The sequence below is a fragment of the Channa argus genome, chromosome 6 (assembly GCF_033026475.1).
Source record: "Channa argus isolate prfri chromosome 6, Channa argus male v1.0, whole genome shotgun sequence".
NCBI classification, from domain to species: domain Eukaryota; kingdom Metazoa; phylum Chordata; class Actinopteri; order Anabantiformes; family Channidae; genus Channa; species Channa argus.
The window spans coordinates 9,796,818-9,822,205 of record NC_090202.1 but is presented as its reverse complement, the minus strand read 5'-3'; the positions used below and the strand labels follow the sequence as shown (position 1 = coordinate 9,822,205).

Below are 25,388 nucleotides of genomic sequence, written 5' to 3'. Positions count from 1 at the left end.
CACACACTTGTTTTCATGTACTGCACACTTTATTGGATTTATTGCATCGGTGCATAATTCCACACTTTGGAAAGGATTTTGGCAGCAGCTACATTTTCAAGTCTCTGCTAGTGTTGCACACCTGGAAGTGGATGGTTTATCACATTCTTCAGGCAGATTCTCTCAGGCTTCATCTGATTACATGTGTAGGTGTGACCTGTCTTTTCCAGGGGATCTATGCTGTGGGTTCGAGTTCCACCTCACCAGGTGGTGACCCACCAAGAGCCACCTTGGTCCCGAGCCCGAATAAATGGAGGGTTGTGGCAGGAAGGTCAACCGGCGTTAAAAATGTGCCAAATGTGTGGCACACGTTCCACTGGGGCGACCCCCCCCCCCCCCCCCCCCCCGGTAGGAACAAGCCGAAAGCTGTTGACCTTGGTTCTTTGAAGATATTTCAACTCTTACGAGTTTTAGCCAGATGTAGCTCATTCCTTGGTTTTGGTCCTAACGTAAAGTGTGACGATATCTTGACTCATAAACAGATGTGTGCTGTTCTAAGCTATATCCAATCAATTTACCACAGGTGGAACATTAAAGGAATTTTTTTGCTGTGATTTCCAGACACAAATACTTGTGGGAACATGATTTGGGGAAAAATATCAACTAGAACTATTATGTCTTGTGTGATTACCACTAGAGATTTGTGATTGTTTGTTGAATTTTAGGATATTTAGAAAATAAGTCAGACTTCTAGCTGAGTTTGTGTTGGCACCATGTATGTGGAATAGAATGATTTAAAAGCTACTAAAAGACTATGAATGCATTAAACATCTGGACTACTGATGCTACATATTCTCACTGTAAAAGCAAACATGAATATTTTTTAAATATGTAAAAAATGTCATTTCTATGAAGTAAGTCCAACATATGGCTTGTATTACTAAAAAAAAAAATCCAGCTGCAGTGCTGTAGCAATCACTCGGTCACCTGTCAGAGCTGCTGACAAAATAAACCACACTGCGAGCCACAAGCTGATTGCTGTTGTATGTGCATCAAAGGCGTTGGGGGGTCTCTTATTGAGAAACCGAAGTTTGGGAATTAAGGCAAGGTTTGGAGTGATTTACAGCTCTCTTTGGCACATGCAGTACTAATTGTTTTTGCAACATTATACTGTCACTGAAGAGTGTTTACCAGATGAGAAGACGTGGCTTAGACGTGCGCACCCAGTTTTGGAAGTGTACACGAGTTGACCAGACAGTGGTGCTACAGTCCCAGTCACAGCTCTGACTATCTCTACCTTTCCATGAGATTGAGGTCAATGGGAAATCACAGATTCTAAAGATGAAAACCAATAGTTACATACAAATGAGATTATTGACTCAACAAGTGGTAGCCATTAATCTTTCAAATTCCATGCTGTTAATGTTGCCTGTCATTTTTATTTGACCGAGCCATCTTGATTTCCTACGTCAACGAGTGGTTTAATATGTAAATATTTATTTTGCCTGTATTCACACTCTTTCAATCAATCTGAATCACATCTGTGACTATTTGTAAACATGCCACATCTAAGAAATGTATCCCCCGTTTCCCACTTCATACAGAACGTTAACAAAGGAGTTACTTGCTGTCTACCCACATTAGAATTCAAAACCACCAGTTTCCTTTCTTCTGTCATGACTTCTGGTTGCTAAAGTGGTTAGTTGATTCACAACGCAAAAATACAAACGAGAAGAAAAAAAATTTCCACATGAACCAAATTTTACATCGTTTACAACTACTTCACAATAACCACTGCACTGACTTTTTTATTTTTTAACTTTTGCTTCCATATTTTCCCCCCTAATTGTTTCATACAAATAGTTTGGCAGTTCCATGTCTACAGTCTTGGTAACTGGAAGAGTGAACGTTATAGTTAGATTTTATAATATAGAAACATAAAGGTGGGACACAGGTTTTGTTCTACAGTTTATTTCTCATGAATAAAATGTGTACCGTGAACACTATTATTTAATGTACTCTTTTCCCTATTTTATTGGTCTTAATTCTCAAATAATTACACCGTCAAAGAACAAAGTGTAATGTGTCAGACTCACATCGAGTCATGCATGTCTGAGCATCAAAGGCTATGAAGTGAAAAGCAAATGTGCAACACACACACACACACACACACACGCACACACACACACATGCACACACACAAATCACCATGTTTTTTTATCCCCATATGACCACAATTATAAAGATGCACAACATAAAAGAACAGTAAAAAGGCATAAATATACTACATTGCAGTTACAGTATTTAAGTCACAACGATAACAACAAAACCGACAAAATCTCAGTGCATTTGGCAGTAGCAGAGGTTTTAAAAGCAAGAGGCTCTTAAAAGAACATTTATGATCATTACAGGTAGCTTCGAAATAAGTTAGGTTGGAATCCAATGTTCATGCATAATAAGCACATTATTGGCTGAAGAGAAACTTAAATTAGGCCCAGTTTAAGAATAAAGATGCCTTTAAACCTGACAATCGGATTTATTGACACATAAGTGGAGGCAGGTTTAATTTCATATTAGCCCTTTAGCATAAATTAACTAATTTCACCCTGAATTTACTGGATGTTTATACTGCTTGAGCGATTTGATCAATTTTTGCAACAGGTAGATGCATTTTCCACCACAACCATAAAGATTCTAATCAATCAATACATAACATTACATGTTCACATTCACGTCACTTCATAGTACTAGTAGTCTAGGTCAAAGGTATAAATGTGGGTGGTAAAAGGTTAATGCTGTCTGTCAGGAAACACACATGGATTAGTTGATGTGTTTTAACAAAGAGAAACACTTCATGATAGCAGGGGGACTATTTCTGAGGCCATTTTCACAGATGCTAAAGCAAATGCAATACATCCGAGGCTGTCTATGATTAAGAAATAGAAAACTACTTTTTAGCCACGCTATTTGTTAGAGGAGGCAATTACTTTGTCCAGACTAAAATATGTTAGAAATATTTTAAACAAACATTCATGAATCTGAGAAAATGGAGGCTACTTGCTCATCTGGCTTGTTGTCTAATGCCACCAAATGAGTTATTTTGATGTTGGTTTTGAGTAGTTCCTGTTTTTTCATCCAACTTTGTTTGAGCGAATATTACCAAGAAAATTAACTAAAGTTTGAGGGTGAACATGGTAAACATTAGACATGGACTAAGCCTTGTTAAAACACGATTAACATTTTTTTTTTGTTTGAACTTTCCCTTTCTGGGAAACCCACCTCTTCATGAGCAGGTCATCTTTGTGTTGAGTAATACCTGATCTAATATAGAGAGCTGTGAACTTTCCATTTACCCCATTTACCAAGAACTACCTGACTGTTTCCTAAAGACAAGGCAAATTGATAGAGAAAAAGAAGACAGTATACATTCATGCATATTGTTTACCGATACTTTACCCCAGTGCATTTTACATTATATTATTAATGGGTAGGATATAATTGGATGCATTCTTTAGTGCTAGGTTACAGTGGTGATTGTTTCATGGTACAATTCTCCCTGCAACATTTTCCATCAGTCAATGTAAGTTTAAACCTAGTGCAATCATTTTTCCAAAAACTGCTGTAATTCACATAAACACTGTAGCAGACACATACAGAAGATTTCTATTGTGACTGCTCCTTTTTTTGTTGGTGCCTCAAGATGGTGGGTGCAGGTGTTCTGTTAAAATGTCATTTGAAAGATCTCCCCAGTGTCAGAAATGAACGTCTCCCATTCTGCAGTCACCTTACACACCCACCCGTATCTGTTGGGTTACAGAGGTAAATTAGAATATGTGTTGTTCTGAGAAACTGTCACGTCTGGGGGGCTGCGCTGTATGTGACTATTGTCAAGGGGTAAAGAAAGAGCGCAATGTGCTGTCGTCTTCACAGCTCCTCTGCTGAAGCGGCAGTTCAGAAGAGAGCAAAGGTGGCGAAACACAGAGTTGCGACAGATGATGAAGACCCAAGGATCCGCAATGGGGTTGAAGGCGTAGAAGCGAAAAGCCTTTAGGTTCTCTGTGTCTTCACAAAATGGGTGGATGGCATTGATAAAACCTGCAATCTGAGCAGAGAAGGTTGAGGTTAGACAAAATCTTTACTTCTTTTATTAATATGAGAGATGTGTCACCGACAAGACCTGAAAGACTGGTGTTAGCTCAGCTGCACAGTACAGCGGCTTTACTTTCCCAGAAACCAAACCAGCAGGGCTGTCAGTCAATCAAGTTGAAGCCACATTTAAGCGCTGCAGTGCTTTTACATGTACTTATCCAAATTAAGCAAAAACATAGAACTGTGAAACTGGATTACAGTCCCAGCCGCATCAGTGAGGAAGGTTCAGTGGCTTGATCAGCATGTTTGCTCTCTCTTCACTGTCTGTATAACCTCACAGGAGACGGCACCAATGTGATTTTTTTGTTTGACATTATTGGCATTTTTAGAAGATTTATTATTTTAGGATAAACAATTTAAAACTTGCTTGGCAAAATGCTGCCCTGTTACAAGAAACCAAGAAAAATGTTGATGAACACGTCATTATTAAAGTCATTTCAACCACAAAATGCACAAATTTATCATTAATATCCACAAGTAATGTATTCACTGGATAAAGCTTTGTCAAAGCCCAGATTAAACACTGCATTTGCTGTTTGGAGCCAAACCATTTCAACCTCTGTAACAACAGAACATGATGGAGTGGCTTTGTCGGCACTTTGGTCTTAAAACCAGATGAGAACACATAAATGAGTGTTCAGTATCAGTGTCACGTGTGACTGGAGTTCATCTTGTAAAGCGAAGCCTTACTAAATGTCAACATCTGACTCCTGGCAGCAGTAAAACTGGTTTGGTGTGACCAAAGGTTCTCTGAATATAGATGCATGAAATCTTACTTGAAAAAAAGGAAAAAAAACATCCTGCATTGACCTTTAAGGTATGACAGACTGCAGACAGCAGCTGGCTGCTTATTCATCCTGGGCAGAGAGAGCAGCAGCAGTTGGCTCAGGAAGTTTCTTTGTCACCTTGCTCCACGTCTCTATCAACAATTCTCCATTTCCTCCATGAAATATCCAACAAACAGTGGTCTAATTAATGGCTTGTGCTGATTGAGTGCATTTGTGCATTGGTGTAAATGTTTCCCTGTTGCTATGGCCTGGATTGAAAACTAATCAGATGCAGACAGAGTGGGATGGGCCAGTAGGAGCAAGTCCAGAACTAGGCCTAACCAGACTACCAGAGGGACCAGGGCTGACTATGGTCTCTACACGCTCATTAACTGGCTAAACTCACAAGGATGTGGTCACTGACACTGATCTACAGATACACCCACAGACTGACACAGGGACGAAGACGCTGACTGAAAAACCAAAAACAACAGCAACTATCATGCTTGATGCTTTTAAGATGTTGAGCTTGGTGGCACACTAATCATCAAAACTGTGGAACATCGTCATCTTAGATGTGTCAGTGCAAACAGGAACAAAACAACGTCCAGATGTTCTTGACTTTTTTAGGAAGTAATCATGTTTCTCGAGGTTTCGTGAACTCTCTTGAATTGCACAACTGCTGTTACCAATTGCAGAATTACTCTTGGATTCTCACTTTCCAAGGCTTAATGCATAAAGGGAAAGCCTTCAAAGCATTTATAGTTTAAAATAAATGCAGTAATTGACTTATAAAACATTAGAGATGGCATTGGCCTCAATTTCTTTTCAAAGAATAACATGTTTTTGGAAAAGCTGATTGCAAAATTGACAAAAAAACAACTAATCATTTCACAATCTGACCCGATGCCACTTCTTTTTCTCTCTGTCAGTTTTTTTTTTATTATTATTTTTGGCAACTTCAGAATTAGAAATGTCTGAAATAGTAATGTCTAATGTTTAAGTCGAGCCCTGTAAGTTGCCTTCACAATATAGCAAATGCGCCATCAAAGGTGCTCCTATAGTAGACAGAACACAATGAAAGTATGTAGTCTTTTTAAAAGACTGTGTGTGAGAGCACCATTGCTTTGAAGGTTGCATTTGCAGACAGACTGTGTCACAGAGTTGCAACATTTTCAAAGGATCCTTTAAATACAGCTGAGGAAAGAGCTGTTCTTTCACTATGCCGTGAGGGCTACAATGGTAGGGGCTTTTGCAGCCCAACTTATCCTAAGATTGACCTTGTGCTGATTCAAAGAGACAGTGAATGGTGGATGCAGAGCCCAGTGAGTACAAAGATATAAACGTTAAAATACACAGAGAGGCCTGAAAACCTCAAGCTTTTACAAAACATGTTAAGTTATGAGACGTGATGATTAAGTAGCTTTCAACTAGGTCAGTTAGCTGTTTATCAGGCAGTTAAACCTGACTGTTACTGGGTGAGAGGTTTTAGTTACAACTTTAATGTCTATATCAGAACTATTGTCACTGACACATTTTTTTTTTGCCAGATTAGCAACATATGAAGGAAGCAGCAAACCCAGTGGTGTTATTTTACAACCTTAACCTCTGTCATGACAATGTTTAACACTCTTGGCTTATAAGAAAGAAGCCAACGTTATGCTGGCAAGAGTTTGTTATATGAAAGTTGAAGCAAAAATGAATCTCAGGCCTACTGGCATTAAAAAAAATATCAGAATTACAAATGTCTCCTGTGATTAACATGTAGTAATCAGACACTTAATTCATCATGCACTGTTGCTAGAAACATTTCAAACAGACATGAATCCTCGTTTGCTGTGCCACCATCCTCACCTGTGTTGTCTCACTCAGCAGTACCACCCTCACCCAGGCCTGTGTTCCTGCTTGCCACCCTGCCTCTTATGGTCCTCTCAAGCACTGCATAGAGGGACACAAATCACTAGCTGTCTTCTCCAAGCACTGCACAACTGTGGGGCCAAAATTGATGACATTTCAAGCTCTCCTTAAACAGGAGTATATTAATATGTCAGTACGTTTTAAAGAGCAGGCTACAAACAGTATGCAGGACTGACGTGATTGTTTAGAGGGAAGCAGAAAAACTTTAAAGGAAGCATCTAAAGAATTTCAGATTACAATTAGATTTGAGAAAAATGAGACACTAAAGTGTTTAGATATCTTTTACTTAAAAGATGAATTGAATATCAATATATAGCCTGAGTATTCTCTGATCAATTATTAAACTAACTGCTTCAGGTGTAAAACATTCTATCTATCATGTTGACATGCTGCTAACTCATAATCGTCATGTGCCTGGGCCCAGCTTGCCTGGTGTAAGTGGGTACATCTCAGCAGGGATACTGTACATAAGAGCTATACAGGGGCTGGTGATTAGTGCGTCATTTAGGAAACAGACCACATAATGGATGTCTACACTCTGCAACCCATTATTTTCCATCTTGTGGTCCTGGAGGACTCTTTCCAACTCTTTCTTCCTGATCCTGTTTCACTTTAAGATCATTACACGAGGATGAGAGGAGGCAGTATCACAGGACTTTCAGACAGGACTGTTTACAGGAGACAGGGAGAGAAATGCTGCGGTTCTACACATATATATATATAAAGGAGTACTTCAATATTTTTGGAAACTGAAAGTAACATGAGAAGATCAGCAGCAATCATGTGTGCACGACTGGTAATACTGGTATAACAGTTTTTTTTTGTTGGTTTGTTTTGCCAATTGGAGGCAAGTAAAACAAGCTGTAAGAGTGACATGAACTGATCAGGCATAACAATATTACCACCTGTTTAATTTACTGCAATTAAATACAGTGGCTCTGCCATAAATTCTAGTTTTACAAGGTTATAATTTCTCAATTTTTAGGTAGAAACTGTCAGAGAAGTGATTTATACTGGCCAAAACATTAGTTTTCCACTGTGTCAATTGCTAACATGGTCCTTCTCTCAGGAGAGCACAGTGGGTATTTAGCATGTTATGGCAAGTTATGGGGAGTTGTGTGTTACTTATGTATTTGTTTGTGTATCCCTGAAGTGAACAGCAGTTAGGGAAAAATTCCACTATAGCAGACGCTTAAGTGAAAAAGCTGTAAACAAATTTAAAGAAATTACTCTTTCATCATTTGCTTCACCATATGTTAATACAATGGAAAGTAGCCAGCTTAATGTTGCTCCTGCACAAGTTGATTATCTTGTTGACAATTCTGCAGCCTCACTACATTCAATAGTCGATAGTGTTGCCCCTCTGAAAAAGAAGTTCGCAAACACGCAACTACAAGCAGCACGAAAGTTAGAAAGGAAGTGGCGTTCCAGAAAGTTAGAAGAATCTCTTTTAGCCTGGAAAAATTTGCAAAAAAGCTCTTCGTGAGGCCAGAACAACATCAATCATCAATAGAAGAAAACAAGAACAACCCCCGGTTTCTGTTCAGAACTGTAGCCAGGATGACTAAGAGCCATAGTTCTGCTGAGCCTAGTTTTCCCTTAACTCTGAGCAGCAATGACTTCATGACTTTCTTTATAAATAAAATTGTAGCTATTAGAGAAAGAATTCACCAGATCCTCCCCCCAAATATTACAGATAAATTTTCACGTACAACATTGCTAGAATCATCAATAAGGCCCCAATCCCTCTTAGACTGCTTTTTACCCATAGATCTCTCTGTGCTAACTTCAATTATTACCTCATCTAAACCAACAACCTGTCTGCTAGACCATATTCCAACTAAGCTGCTCAAGGAAGCTTTACCCTTAATAGATACATTCGTATTAGATATCATCAATCTATCTTAGAAACAGGCTATGTACCACAGGCCTATAAGGTAGCTGTAATTAAACCTCTAGTTAAAAAACCCTGTCTTGACCCAGGGGTTTTAGCCAATTACAGACCAATATCTAATCTCCCTTTATTTCTAAAATCCTGGAAAAAGTAGTCGCAAAACAATTATGTGACCACCTTTACAGGAATAATTTGTATGAAGACTTTCAGTCAGGATTTAGAGTTCATCGTAGTACAGAAACAGCACTGGTAAAAGTCTCCGAAGATCTTCTCATGGCATCAGATAATGGACTCATCTCTATACTTGATCTGTTAGATCTAGACCTCGGTGGGTTTAAATCTTATCTATTTGATAGACTTCAATTTGATCATGTTAATGATGAATCCTCCATGCACACGGAGGTTAGCTTTGCAGTTCCACAAGGCTCTGTGTTAGGACCAATACTTTTTACTTTATATATGTCTCCCTTAAGCAACATTATTAGAAAACATTCCATAAAATTCCATTGCTATGCTGATGATACCCAGCTATATCCGTCTATGGAACCAGATGAAAAAAATCAGTTAATTTAGCTTCAAGCCTGCCTACAAGACCTAAAGGCCTGGATGTCCGACAATGTTTTACTTTTAAACTCAGACAAAACGGAAGTTATCGTATTTGGTCCCAACAATCTCAGAAATAAGATGTCCAATCATATCATTACTCTGGATGGCATAAGTCAGGCCTCCAGTACTAGTGCAAGGAACCAGGATTTGTCCTTTTGACCAGGATTTGTCCTTTACCTCACATATAAATGCAATTAATGCAATTAATTGCAAAAATGCTGCAGCAAGAGTGCTGACTGGAACTAGCAAGAGAGATCATATTTCACCTTCACTAGCTTCTCTCCATTGGCTTCCCATAAAATTTAGAATAGAATTTAAAACCGTGCTTCTTACATATAAAACTCTCAATGGTCAATCTCCATCATATATAAATGACCTCATAGTTACATGTCATCCCAGTAGACCACTTCGATCGCAGAATACAGGCCTACTTGTGGTTCCCAGAATTTCAAAGGTAGAATGGAAGGGAGAGCCTTTAGCTATCAAGCTCCTCTCCTGTGGAGCCAGCTCCCAGTTATGATTTGGGAAGTAGACACCCTCTCTCCTTTTAAGTCTAGGTTTAAAACCTTCCTCTTTGTTAAAGCTTATACTTAGTTTTAGTTATGCTGCTATAGGCTTAGACTGCTGGGCGACTCCTCCTCTCCCTCTCTCCTCTCCTCTCACCCCACAATTGCCACTACTATATGAAATTAACTCTGTGTGTTTGTCTTTCTCCTTCTCTGTCTCCCTCTCTCTGTTCCTTTCTGCAGGTGTCCCTGGCATTGAAGGTGTGTGTTTTCCAGTGTGCAGCTACAAACCTGCTTGATGTTTTGTTGTTGCACTGTTGCTCTTTTCTTTTCTCCCTTCACTTTCCACTCACCCCAACTGGTCAAGGCAGATGACCGCTCACCCTGAGCCCGGTTCTGCTGCAGGTTTCTTCCGTTAAAGGGAGTTTTTCCTCTCCACTGTTGCCTCTAGGGGGAATTGTGGGGTTCTCTCTATACATCTTTATAGTCTTGACTTTATTCTGTAAAGTGCCTTGGGATGACTTTGTTGTGAATTGGTGCTATATAAATAAAGTTGAATTGAATTGAATGCCACTTTTATTTATTTATTTATTGCAGGGACAATATTAAATTCGGAATCTTCACTATGATGCAAGGGTATAATAATGTACATTGATCCTGGATTCATAATGACTTGACTGGGTATTTGGGTTGTGTTTCCACAACTTAAATTTCTCACAAATTACTGCAGGGAGATCTTGAGGAAAAGAAGGATTAAATATACAGTACATGCAGGCATCATATGTAGTTCTGAAAGGATGAGATAAAGTGCTTGTGGTGAGTCACACAGTGCAGACAAGTAATGTAAAGGTTAGTAAAGCACGTTTTCACTGAGGGGAATTTCACTCCTCCAGAATCTGCAGCTAGAAAGTTACTGAGGAGGTGGTTTCTGTCATCTGACTGAAATACTGTAAAGAGAAAAGAATAGAGAGGAAAAAAGAGTGGGTGGACTGCTCTGCACTGCTTTTACATAAATCACATAATCGATTTGTTCATTAAGTTAACTACTCCTTAGGCATGATTTAATGACATTCTCAACAAAGAAAGCACATCTGCCAATCGGTATAAAGGTGTTGATTTAGAAAGGAACTGTGATGTTGTTTCTGAGACGGAAAACACTGGAAGTGGCAGCAATACCACACAATCAGTCTAATTAAGATTTTATCTGGGGAAAATGACACTATGTTTCTAATTTAACCCCGAGGCTGCGGTGAATTACCTGGAGCCATTTGCTCCTTTATTACTAAATGGTCTGTACTGGCAAAACTTTCCATAAGTCATTTTGACACGTATGCTGACATGAAGTCATTACAGTACAAGATAACAAAATGCCTTATATGTATATGCACACACCTACCTTCTGCTATAAATCCTAATGTTGTTTAATACAACAACTTCTTCCTCAATTCATAGTATAACAAACAGAAGATTTTGCCTTTATGTGGACATAATCTATTATTATCATCTCTTTTTTCACCTGGGTAACATATGTTAAAAAATGTAGCCCAGACTGCAAAAATGTCAAGCTTTCTGATGAGTAAACTGTTATGTGGGAAGAGCAGCGAAAAGGAGAAAACCGCTGACATGAAAAACACAGTGCCAACAAGAGGAAGTGGAAGCAACTACGAAAACTTAAAATCCCCCTTTTGGAACCCGAGCAATGTGAAATACGAACTTAGCTGGCTCTTTGCGTTTGTGTGTGTCAATATATGATAAGAACACTGCCAAAACCTGTAGCTGTTGCAATACACAGAAACTACAACAGGCGTTTCCCGCAGTTCCTCTTTCATAGAGACAGAAATGCCTGTGCCTCTACTGTACCTATTTAATTCTGATACCTATGTATGTGCGGATGACTGGTGGTGATGTCCTAACACTATAGTTTAAGATCAGAATCATATTATATTTAAAAAGATGTTTTTCACCTTCTGTCATGTCATTTCTGACCAATAGCCTGGATTTCACTATAATTATTTTTGACTTGTGTTTCACAATTACTATTCAGATATTTTTTCTCAATGTTAAATTAGTTGCAACACACACCCTGACCCAAACCAACTGGTCACCATCCATGTGTCACTCTTCTAATTCCCAGCCATGTGAGCACCAATCATCTCCTTTGCCAGAGGTTGGAACAACAGAGTGTTACACATTGCATATTTTATTTTCACTGGCAGTGGACAGAATCCCGTTGCTTTAAAACTTTGGTTCTATTTTTGTTTATTAATCATTCCTACGGATACTGACAACTCCACTACATAGGTGGAACGGCCAAAAATTATAAATCCAATTATTTGCAAACATGACGCTTATGTTTGCCTTCCACTATTCACTATTCAGGATCTAAAAATCTTTCAGCTTTTATGTGTATTTAGATACTTCATGGTACCATCTGCAGCATTTTTGCTTTAAATATGGTAATTCCAGCCACTACTATTCAATTCAAAATCTGACATTTGAGCACAAAATTGCAAAATGTACATTATCCATAACTACATCAGTGTACAATGTTGGCATATAAGAAATAATAAATTGCAAGACATTATATAGCTGATTGGGGCCATTTTGATTTAGTTATGTTTGAGCACAGTAATGCTGTACTGTTGAGTAAAAACATAATTTCACTGGCTTCAATGTGCAAAAAGTTACAGATTTCATCTGTTTCTAAATTCACCTGCACTGACTTTCATGTTATAGTTTCTATATTGCCTTCCAAATCCAAAGAATGTATGTATCCTTTAACCTCTTGGAATTGCCTTCATCATGTAAAAAAGATTGAATTAGCTCAAGTACCTGCCGTTGATTATACATTTCAATCTTGCTCTAAGATGATCAGTGCAGTTTTTGTTTTAATATTCCAGATCATGTTTTTTGGCATTTAAGCAAAGGCAACTGAATACTTAACCATAAGAGGACATAGTAGGATCAGCAGTACATCAGACACAGAGACACAAAGAACGGCGTCTTGACACACACTGATGGCCTGCAGTCTGACTCTGCAAACCAATAAGAGCCAAATAAAAATCCATGTAGTCATTACGGCATGAGTTCAGTTTTTGGATTGGTTTCTTAAGCCCAGTTAAAAAAACAAAAACAAACACTATGCACCTAATTGAGCTAAAATGAATCGATATCACAGAAATATCAGCACACTGTTTTAGTTAAATAGTGCAAAAGCACCACCAGGTTGACATTAGGGTGATCTGCACAAATAGCAACATCTCAGGAACACTTCCTACTTTAATCATAGGTACAATATACAATAGCATTAGACGGCTGTAGATCAGTAAATACTTAACAGAAAACATCATCTGACAATACAATACTGGATAAAACAGAAAGTAAGAACAGCTGTTGTAACATTAAATGATGATGATGATCTCCTTTCGGCTTATCCCGTGAGTTCGGGGTCGCCACAGCAGATCATTGTCCGCATGTTGATTTGGCACAGTTTTTACGCCAGATGCCCTTCCTGACGCAACCCTCCCCAATTTCTACCGGGCTTGGACCGGCACTGCATCGCTGGGGAGGGGGAATGGGCTGTTAGGGGTTCAGGGTCTTGCCCAGGGACACTTCGACATATAGCCAGGGCCGGGGATCAAACCACTCACCCTGTGGTCCGTAAGCAACTGCCTTTACCAACTGAGCTATAGCCGCCCCTGTTGTAACATTAAATATACTTATAAATATGTAAAACTTAAAACCAAATTTGAAGTCTATTGTTCACTAACTAGTTGATGAAATTAGGAAGTGCTACAAGGCAGAATTGTTTTCCTGATTTTTTTTTCTCATCTCTGAGCCTTTTCTCAACAACTGGCTAACTTGATAGATGAAAGTTCAGAATATCTTTATGGTTAGAATATTATCAAATACACCGATCTGGAACAGATAGATTTAATATAAATTAAAGCAAAACTTAATAAAACGTAATATTTGGTTACAAATATTCAGAGGTTTGCAGATAGTGTCTCAAGCCTGTGACTCACTGACATCCTTTATTCTCCTCATCGTCTCTTCAGAAGTTTGCATGCATGTTCAGCTGGGTGAAGATCTGGTCATTGTTTTGGTGTAAACTTACTCATTTGTTTCTCTGATGAAATCCTTTGTTGACTAGACATTGTGTCCTGTAGCATTGTAAAGCTCCTCCCAATACATTTCAAACAATTTCTCTAAAGTGGCAGACAGGATGTTTCTATACACGTCTGAATTAATTCTGCTGCTAGAATATGTAAAAATGTCTTTTATCATCAATAAAGATCAGTGAGTTTCTGCAGCTCAAGAAATGACATTTCCTCAACGGTGCTTTACAGAAGGTCTTTTGTTATTTCTTCCTCCACAGTTTTGCCTTTCTATCATCTTATGAAAAAGGTTAATCTAGGTCTCATCGGTCCATAAAACATTTTTTCAGGACGTCTAGATTAACTTATTGTTTGGGACATAGGACAGCCCTGGAGAACAGTAACACTTGGCAGCCATGTGCTGTTCCAAGGCTTTGACTCATTTAAATTCAGGGCCATCAAATACAAAAGGTGCTTCCTTCTATGTTGTTCAATGTGCAGTATCAATATGTATATAAATAGCATCATACAAAAGCTGAAAATCTCAACTTTTGTCTCATATGCATTTTTTTTACCTTAAACCCAAATATCTTCAGTGTACAGCAGAGAGGACTGTATCTAAAAATATAAAGTGACTTTAAATGACTGACTTGGGATTTACCAAATGGCTGTAGCATCAATCTATTGTTCCATATATAGCATACAAATGTTGAATCTGTTCAAGGGCCATGCAGGAGTCCCTGAGAACTGAAAAGAGGAAACTTATTCCCATCACATATTTCCATGTCCTGTGCACTGGTTAACATTAGTGAGGGTTCAATGGGCCCTAAATCCAAAACCACAAAATTTACAATGGCTGCCTGTTTGCAATTATCTTCTTGAATTTGATTAGTCCCTGTTGTTTGCATACTTTGGCTAAGATACTCTTTGAAGGCAGGACTTTCATTCACAGGAGGAAAAAAAAAAATTTATGGAAGCCTACACCCACAAGAAAACTTATACGAGTGTTTTCTTTAGGAATAAGTTATTGACAGAGAAAGCTGATTCATGCTGTAGCTTCACACATAAGATCTCAGATCAGATTTGATAAATTTGTTTACTAACGTGTTTGAAAAAGTGAACACCCAACCAGCCCACAGAACGTTATGTTCATCAGATAATACATTTTTTAAGGCAAATACTATGACTCATAACCTTTCTCATCCCAGATGAAGTCGACTACATGGAACAATTACTTGCTTATAACTGAGCTGAAAACAAGGATTACAACTATGGCGGCTGCGAAAAATGTGTCTAACAGCAAGTGTGTATCTTCCTTATTTACTGCGTTTTTATTAATAAGCAAAGATTTTCTTAGAGCTTGACCTATTTTTTCATGTCTTCCTAGTGACTGAAATGTTGTAATATTTACATCAGGCTTTTATTGGTATCCATGTCTGTGGGTTCCTTTTTTCACACGTACCTCAGCACAACAACTGTCAGCCACCCCAGTCTGTTTTACTTATGGCTTGTTTGATGAGGAGGTGATGTATTTCACTGCTGGGTCTCAGCAGAGTTTATTAGGTCATATATCTTCTGGGAGTGTTGACAAAATGGCATATGAAACAAGAGCCCTATTGTTCTGTCCCTTCTTGGAAGCGCTGATTACCAAGTTAAAACCCGAGATGCATTTGGACAGCCTCATCCATTTTGGATGAATTTCCTAGTTGGCAAACTATGCAGATTTCTTATAAGAGTTTAGAAGTTATAAAATCCTTAACTAACCCTTTATTAGAGAAACAGAAACACATAAAGGTAGAGCAGGCCTCTTATTGGTTCTGTCATTTCCAACTAATCAGTGACTAATTAAAATAAATCACATTATGGATAAAATGGCAATTGTTTGTTCTCTGGTTAATGTGCACCCTGTAGACGGACACATGCAAGGAAATTAGGCAAAGAGAGAGGGAATGAGGAAATGTGTTATTAGAGACATAAAACATTTTGAACCTTCATGATCAGCAGAGTGTGTTTCTGATTATACCAGCTCCACTGGATCAGCTGTCAGTCAGACAGGAGCTCATATTTGTCTAAACAGGACACAAAGGTAATGTAGTCTAGTACAATCTGCCTTTGTTTAAAACAGTTTGACATCTATCTATAAATCAAAAGCCTGTACTCGGATAAGACATACCACACTGTAAACACCCTTCACTTCTCAGATGCTGGATATGTGTGCACATAAATACAATTAACACATTTTTTAACTGCTGATTATTTGCATCTGCATTTAATTGGATTTTGTTTATTATTATTTTAATTATTATTGCATATGTTTGTTCATTATTCAATAGACCAATCCACTTTTTGATAGCAATTATGATAATGTGAAAATTATCACAAAGTGGAATCACAATAGCCTTAAGTTGTGTAGATCAATGATTTAATGAACCAAATGTTTAGACAAATGTAACATGGGGGATTTTCAGCCAGATGTGACCAAATAACTGACATAATAACAGATGTGTTCATTGCTGAACTAAGATTGTGACTGCAGACTCTAAAAGCTGTGATGTTTTTGGCCTTTTCAGCCAAACAAATTTAATAAAACGTTAGAGATTGATAACATTGTATGCCTACGCCTTGTATTGCCTACGCCTAAAATTGTACGCCTTGTGTTGCCTACACCTTTTCTCACAGGTTTTAATCACAATTATGAATCAAAACTAAATTGGTCTACATATGCTTTTATGCCTATCAACCGACCTCGAAGTTGAAAAAAAAAAACAGTGCATCTAAAAATAAATATCTTTCTGTTGCAGTCTCTCTCAAAGACAACCACAACTGTAAAAACGCATTAACACATGAACAGGCAGAGTTAGGGATTGAACCACCGACCCTGTAGCTGTTGGTGATCAACTGCCTGCAGCAATGGTATTTTTTTAAAGCGTCAGCTGTAATTCTCTTCACCAGTACTAGGAGTGAGGGAGGGAGATCTAAACTCTGTATATCAGTCCTAGAGGTTCAACTAATGGTTGTGTTGTACTTATACTCAATGAATCTCTTTATTGTTTGAAATGATGTGGAAAGATAAGGAGAAAAATAAGGAGCTCCTCAAACATAGGAAGCTGGTAGCAAATCACTTCTCACGTCACTTTAAACAGCTTCCAAATTCTGTCAATCAAATATTCAGTTAATTGACTTATCGGACTAAATGTTCATGATCGGGAGAGTGATGCTGCTGATTCTGCTCTTGTTTTCACACAAGTAGCCAAATGAGAGCGCCTCTGTGCTTCCTTGCACAGAATAAGACACATGTAAGATCCTGTCATTCACATTTTCCATTGCTTGTCTTTCTTTTGTCTCGCCGGTTTCACTCTGTAACGCAACAATCATCATGTTTGCCAAGGTGTGAATGTACATCAAATACATATTTGCAAGTCAAACTAATATTTACAATACTAACAATGACAATTATTCAGTAACACACAGTGATAGACACTATGTAAAGGACTCCTAGCCTGCAATCTACAAAAGGAACAATATTGATTATTTTCAACAATTACTCCTCACTAAGGGCCTGTAATTTCAAGAGTCACTGAGAGTTCAGCACTAGAATAGACCAGCAGTATTTGTTGATGTTTTTCTCTCTATATCCCTACTTTGCCTCCATAGTAATGTTTTCAATATGTTGCTACAGAGGAAATATGTGGGAAGCAGTCTGACTGGAAGACAACGAAGACCATTTAAATGGCAGAAATTAGGAATTTATTATCCATGAACACTCAGGAAATTGGACATTGCCAGTGTTCATTTTAACATTGCATCAAATTCAACTATGCAATGATTTCACTACAAAATAACAGTAAACGTGATGAATTCTGAGTAATCACACAAAACATTATGTGTTTTCACTTCTACAAGTCAAGCACTAGCAAAATATAAGCCAGAGGTGATAAATACTGTTTTTATATAACTAAATAGTTACGAGATCACTTGTTTTTGAAAGGAGTCACTTGTCGTGATGAACCAACTAAGAAACAGTGACTGATTATTAAGCTGGCGTCAGCTTTGCAGAATATTTAAAAATGTTTCGGCCTATTCTTTAGAATTTCTATAGTGCTACGGTCAGATATTTCCATCACAAATTCCTACTAATACATTTTATTGATGTAGTACCTTTGTATGCAAATGTTTCAAAGTGCTTAAAGTGAGTAACTATTACACAGACAGGAACTCAGAACAAATGATACACAATCATTATGTTTCCAAAAAAATATTTCCGGTTGCAGTGGTGAATCTGCATGCAGAGCAAAGGTGACCTACTACAAGTCAAATTACTTGATGCTAAATTTACTAAAGTCAAAGAAATGGCAGTGGACTTCAGGCTGGCAGCTTCATGGTGAACAGAGTGGTAAAAAATTCATTTGACTAAACCTCAATGAGGGTCTCACCCAGAGCTGCCACCAATGATCTACTGATCGTGTGTTAGTAGCATCCTATTGTGAAAATATAAATGTAATGCTGTTGAGATGAATGTCTCGTATCCTTGTAATAACCTCTGCTGTTCTCTTGTCTATCTCCAATCTGCTCTCTGCCCCATTAGTCCTATGACTAAACCCTGTGGCTATGTTGTCCAACACCTGCACAGTGCAATAACATTAAAAGTATCCACTATCAAGGCCTCATTACTTTGAGGATCTTCCATCTTTTGTTGTCCACTTTCTCTTGTGTGACTCAAACTAAGCTCAACGTGAGAAAGACCATAGAAAAAATGTGCAATTAATGAAGAGCAGCCTCGTGAGTACTGTAATAAGAGTAAATGTGTGCCTGTCATGAACGTGTATTGTAACTGCTAATAAGCTGAGTGCAAGACTAAGCATCCATCCACAAGCAATGGGAATTCTCATTGTTTGCTTCACAAAGCCAGCTACTGATAACAGAGCATCATCTTTCCTTATGCGTGGAGAAAGATCACAATAAGATTTTTAACCAAGCAGCACCTGGAGCATCTTGTGCACAATACATGTTTGGGAGACAAAGCTGGCTCTTATTTTGACTCTGTCACAGCATGTGTGTCTTTACATGTCTACCTGCACCACTCCCATGCCATGTGAATTCATCTGACACCTCATGCAAAAGTAATGGTATACTATGCTGACATCAGCAAAAAAAAAAAACTCAAAAAACCTTGTTGCAAAAGTAGACTCATCTGATGCCCAGTCAGGTTTGGGGTATATCAGTGAAAAGTTATTATTCTGTCATTCTGCATATTTTCAGTGTCATTCGACCCTGGTTTGGACTAGACCAGTCAAGACACTAAACAGCTCCAAACTTTTTTGGTTGTAACATTGATTTACTTGTATACTTAAGATTAAAGTCCTGCAAGGAAACACATTCTCTCGTTTGTTTTAAAGTGGATCCATTAAGTGGTTCCTTAATCTTCTTAAATCTCAGTTCATAAATCGTTCACAGGTCAGTTTTTGTATCTTCTAGCACAATTCCTTGCTTCATGCATTTTTAACTACACCTCATGTGCTTTGTTTTCAATGTGGTTTCCTTCAGCCCAGTGAGTCAGACAGCTACAATTTATGAGGTGCCGCTCAGACGATGTCCTGTGACTGTAAAGTTTGCTCACAGCAGTTGGAAGTAGATTGGTATTTTCATTTTTCTTTTTCCATATCACAAAACATATTGTGCCTTTTGGGTGCTTTGTTCGTTGCAGTTAAAACCTTTATTTGGAAGCTATTTTGTTTTGGAAAACAGAACTATAGCATCTAAATGTAAAAAAACTAAGTCTTGAAAACGGAAGACAGGCTTTTGAAAAAAAAAACATATAGTCAAGTTTAATATCTGAATGTGACATTGAGAAATTATTTCATTTCTGAAAAGGTGCCACAAACATGCAAGCAGTGATGTGGAGCAATGTTTTTAAAGAGGGCCTCAGGTTTTTAAGCTTGTATTTTTAACCTTATTATTTTGAGATTTATTTCACTTTAGCCTCATTAATGTTCTGAAGATATCATATGTGAGAAGTATTTGCACTTTGTTAATTTTATTTTTAATAATAAACTAGTGCCAGGAAAAAAAAAGGAGGAATGCAGCACATTCGTTCCTGTTACTAAACTAAAATTATACGCTGAATAAATTGTAAATTGAACTCCATATCTCATATCAAATCGTATCCAGAGAAGAGCATATTGTCCCATCCCATACAAAAAATATAATTTAGTTCATGATTTCTTGTTGCTTGTTGTTCCCTGTTACTTAACCTCACACACACACAAGTCATTTATATTCTGCTGACTAAGACATGTTGCAACTAATGGAGACCTTTTATCATTAAGCTGAAGCACGTTATTGATCCAGCTATTGATCACAAACATATGGCTCCAAGGTGGCTTCTGTGGTTCCAACTGGAGGAGAAGGAAGATGAGAGAACAGTTGCAGTCACAAGCAATCTATCAGTCAGTATCTGTCCCCTGCAGGAGAGGGGTTTGATCATTTATATAACGAAGGAGTGGGCACCTCTCTTTAACAGAAAAAACATTTATCATGACAGATGGAAGACTCATCTCAAATACTCACATACTGCAAATCCTATAGGCAGAAACAAGCATTATAACATTTAATGTTAACCCATGCATCAATGTAGTTTTTTTAATGCTACAATATTTAACTTTTGGGAATAGTACGAGAATCTAACATTAAAGCATGACAAATCAGTCCACCTAGTAAGTGACATCCTGGGTTTGACCTTCTCTGATTGGTTAGTGGGGTGAGCTTTGCTCAAGAACCTTTAAAAGTGAATATATCTGAACTGCTGCCAGTGCTGTTCTGTGAGTGTGTGTCCCAGGAGGCATTGACTGCATATTAAGTTAAATTCTAGAGAATCTCCAGTAGAAAATATGAAAAGTGAAAAATGAGTCTGAGCCACAGATGTTAAAAATGAGGATCCATTTTTAACATCAACAAATTTTCTCCAACACCTCAAAAGCCCCAGACATTCTCACATTTGAGAAGGTGATCAAATGTCAAACAGTCATCAGTTAAGGAACATTTGAATGTACATACTGTTTCCATGCCATCAGTCCAGTTTACTTTGTTTTCTTGATTTAATGTATAGTAAGTTAAGTTTACTGCGTAACTGTGTAACTTTACATTATGTAGGACTGTGTAAGATCATACTGGGAGAAGTGGCTTTAAATTGTGTAGATTGATTTTTGTCAGAGGAGCAGTAATGTTAGAACCATCTGTCAATTGTCTATCTTAGAGCAAACAAATGGCCTCACGTTTAACACCATGCCAAACAAATCAAACGTTCTTTCACAGAGTAGCTGCTGTGATGATCGTATAAGATCTGTTGCCTAATGGCACCTTATCTTTTTCAGCTGTCTACAGTTTGTGCTATAGGTTCAGATCGGTAGCCGGTGATATATAACAGCCAAGGCCATGGCTGGAGTGTGACAAGCATGGGAAGTATGTAATTCAGGTAATAGTGGACACAATAAATGTCCACAGCTAATGGATTACTCTAAATTATTATGTCAGCTCAGTACACACATATACAAAAACTGTACTCACACACATAAAAGAGACAAGGAATTTGCCTTTCTCAGAAATTCCCACCTATTTAATCATGTTTTACCACCAACTTTTGGAATTTTACCTCCTGAATATCAAATAATCTTGCTTAACTGCAGCGTCTGACATCATTCATCTCAGAAATCGCCAAAGCAAATATGGCCTTATCTCTTTTTGTCCGAGAGCTAGTTATTAAATACGAGATCCTGCAACTTGATCTGTAAATAATCAGTAACATTATTCATGCCTGTAGGCCAAAGAACATGAAAAATAATCACTGTTTTCTGATTCTACATAATTTCATCTTCTTTGCCAAATTTGCAAAAAACAAAACAGGGAATTAAATTCCCAGTACATGCTTTCTATTTCATTCACATTTACAGGCATGCAGCCTGTGCAGAGCATACAGCAGACAGAATCTATTTCACAGCTTGAAAGCATCGTTCTCCAAGGTATATTCAGTTACAGCAAAGTGCTTTGTGGAAAATCAAAACTAACCGGAAACACTGGCAGGAGGACTTGTATTGGAATTGTTGTGTTTATGCAAAAAAGATGACTATTTTACTGTATGCAAATAAGAGAGCTTGCTAGAGTCTGAACAGTGCCACTACAGGAGGGCAGCATCAACTAATATGCACTGTACATTGTTTGCAATGTCTTTTATTTCAGGCATCTGTTGTGCTTTAGGCAAAAAAACTTCTGAAAACATCTTAAATCTGCTGATACACACACAAACATCTATCTCAGTCCTTTCGGTTACACTGTAACGTTTACATCAAGAAAGATTTTTAGGGCAGACCACACAAGCACATACACACAGAGACATGCGTACACACATCTGCTCAGATGCCACATAGATGATGACTCATTTTTAGTCAGTCTCTAATTATTCAACATCATATCCTAGAGATCAGCTGTATAACTGTGTGGGCTGAGAATAATAAATATCAAATATGGATGAGCTAATTAGATCTAAAATTAGAGTTGTTATCGAGTACTCTCTATAAAGTAAAGAAGCCTATTTTAGAAGGGCAGAGTGGAACTAAAATTAAATTAAATTTCCAAGGTACAGCAACATGGGTCCAGGTCAACAACCGGTTTTCTTACTTTGTTTAGTATGAAAACAAGTGAAACACTACTGGTGCTTGTTGCCGTACAGCTATAAGACACATATGCATGTGAAGAAGTTGGGGTTTTAGTTTCCTGAGGTGTTATTCTTACTCATAAGTGTTGAGCGTTACAGTGCATATCGTCATCACCGTTTATTCCCCAGGGCGCTCAAAACCACAACTCAGGTCCAATAATGCTTCATTTACCGCAGGTTAGTCACACCTTCAGGTCTTCCCACATACCATCCAGATGCTGACAATGAGGTAAGGAGAGAGAACATGAGCAAACACTTTTTACTGCTTCCTGTAAACTAGTGATCATCAAACCCACATTGTTAAAAAAGGCTAAAATAAATATATAAAAGCATGCACACCCTCATAGCATAATGCAGATTAAGCAAATCCTCCAACTGGTTTTGTATTTCCAACCCTGACTTTGCCTAGGACTTCTGGCTTATGTTTAGGGCCACAAAGATGAGGCTGGTTAAGCATCTATTCCCCTGCCAGAGGAGCTTTGCCCTCTGGGAAAGGAAGAGTCAGACCAGTCCTCCAGGGTTGTCAGGTTTGGCACATTCCTCTCCAACAGGGACGGATATGGAGCAGACAAATGCACAACACAAATACACAAACCCTTGCAATCAGTGACAGCGGACCTTGTGTGTCAAAGGCAGCACTCTCTCACACACCTAGTGGAGCCAGCAGAACAAAGTACGGCTGTTATGGAGACTGCAGCAGGGTACACAAATACACGTGCCGCAGAAAGAAAATCATTAACAGTCGCACTCCTTCAGCGAAGCTTTCTGTTCTCATGTTGATCACAGAATCACGGGAAGGAATTAAAGTCAGTGCACAGGAGGACAGGAAACAGTTACAAATTCAGCATGTTTTGTAACTCAGTTCACCAAAGATGTCTAGTTCCTGTTCCCACACTCGGAGAAATGTCACATCAGAGTGTTAGCTTTTCCAGTGTGAAACTGAATATAGATCCTAATCCTCATGATATGACCAATCACATCATCAATGCAGATAACATGCCAAACAATCTAAATGCAACACAGTGAGACTGTGCTCTTGTTGAAAGGAGACATCATGTGTGTGACAAACAAACAGGTACACTGAGGGAGGGTCAAAGTTGAACTTACGGTGAGTGGAAGGGAGCACACAACAAAGATGACAGTAATGAGGGCCAGCAACACCAGGTGGTCCATCTCCTCCTCTCCCTGTCCGAACCAGGCCAGGCTGAGCCTCCTCCTTCTCCCCGTGGACCCGACTGACCCACGCCGCATCATCTGGCTCCGGTGCATCTTACACAGGCTGACAATCACAGAACCGTTGCACACAAACACTGCGAAGATCAGCAGTGCCATGAGGGAGGAGTAGGACAGAGAGAAGGCCAGCACCAAGTTGGCGTGGTCATCTCCTGTCGCATCCATATCAATGAAGCACCACGTCCCTGGACAGTACTGTCTGAATTTGCCATAGCCGCTGAATGGCAGGAGGCAGAAAGCCAAAGAAAAGAGGTAAATAAATAAAAGAATGAATTTGGCAAAGCTGCGGCGAATGTGTACAGAGTAAAAGTAAGGGTGGCTGATGGCCAGGCAGCGTTCCACGGCCATGGCGCACAGGATGAGCATGGGTGCCAGGCCAAAGAAGCTCATGGCAAACCCAAAGAGGTTACAAAGGGTTTTACCACCCAGACTTATTAGGGACATGTTGCGGGCGTAGCAGATGAACACGGGCGGGCTGAGGAGGCAGGTGCCCAGCAGGTCAGTGAGGGCAAGGCCAGTCACCAGAATGCAGAAGATAGAGGAGCGGGAGCGATGCTCCTTCTGGTGCACTCCCAGGATGAAGAGAGCCAGGAGGTTGCCCACCACACCAGCCAAAAACATGATGATGCTCGGTGCGGGTTTGCCGTCTCCATCCACAGTGAAAGTGTCATTGCAGGTGGAATTGTGACACGATTCATTTGAAACCATGTTTTTGTTCATGCCGAGCTTTTTGAAAAGAAATACTTCTGCTCAGCGTGGAGCTAGTAAGGAATTCCCAGGCAGCAAAAGGCAACCGTGTCCTCTGGGTCTCATAATTGGACAAAACAGATGGTGAGGATGTATGGGCAGACCCATGGTGCTGCATTCACATGATTAGTAACCTTGTCTCTGTCTGTCTTCCTTGTACACAGTTTTGAAATCTTTCTGTGGAACAAATAACAAGAAAAATAAAAAGACAATTAATGATTGAGGTTTTCCAACTGCCCTAAAAATCTTTGTTACAGTGTAAGCGAAAGAACTGAGATAGTGTGTGTGTGTGTGTGTGTGTGTGTGTGTATCAGCAGAAAACATTTTCCCCTTAATATATTCTAGCGCCCTACACTGTGAGACTCTTAGCACCGTTTCAGTGACTAATCATCACTCACCTTTGACTGGCTCTGCCGGGAAGACTTCTGCCACTTCTGCCACTTCTTCTTCTTTTTCTTCTTCTTCTTCTTTTTCTTCTTCTTTTTCTCGTTCTTTTTGTTCTTGTTTTCAAGAATTAAAAGCACCAGTTTGTAAAATACTAAGTCGTTGACTGCCCCGGTAGCTGGATACGGAGTTCAAAAGTGCCGCTGCCGGTGTTCGGGGGGCGCTAGACGGAACACGACGTAACGCGAGGGAAACGCATTGGGACCGGAGGACAGATGTCGACAAATGACCGGTAACTTGTCGACAGGAACACAGTGAACTCATGGGCACACACACACGCAGAGAGAGAGAGAGTGTGTGTGTATTTACACTTCACGTCCCCACTGACTTTCTCTCTCTGCA

General features: G+C 38.9%; 1 protein-coding gene and 1 long non-coding RNA gene across 2 annotated transcripts; one reads left to right on the top strand and one right to left on the bottom strand.

Moving 5' to 3' along the window:
• Nucleotides 1-1,934: 1,934 nt before the first annotated feature.
• ptgir (prostaglandin I2 receptor) lies at nucleotides 1,935-25,388 on the bottom strand. The gene is made up of 3 exons (XM_067507933.1): nucleotides 25,001-25,388; nucleotides 23,730-24,779; nucleotides 1,935-4,081 (listed from the first exon to the last, which is right to left on the bottom strand). Exons 2-3 carry the CDS (start codon nucleotides 24,573-24,575, stop codon nucleotides 3,791-3,793), a joined length of 1,137 nt encoding a protein of 378 aa, XP_067364034.1. The 5' UTR covers nucleotides 24,576-24,779; nucleotides 25,001-25,388; the 3' UTR covers nucleotides 1,935-3,790.
• On the top strand, nucleotides 5,315-13,494 carry LOC137129089 (uncharacterized). The gene is made up of 2 exons (XR_010914684.1): nucleotides 5,315-6,220; nucleotides 10,062-13,494. It is a non-coding gene; the product is annotated as an uncharacterized lncRNA (long non-coding RNA).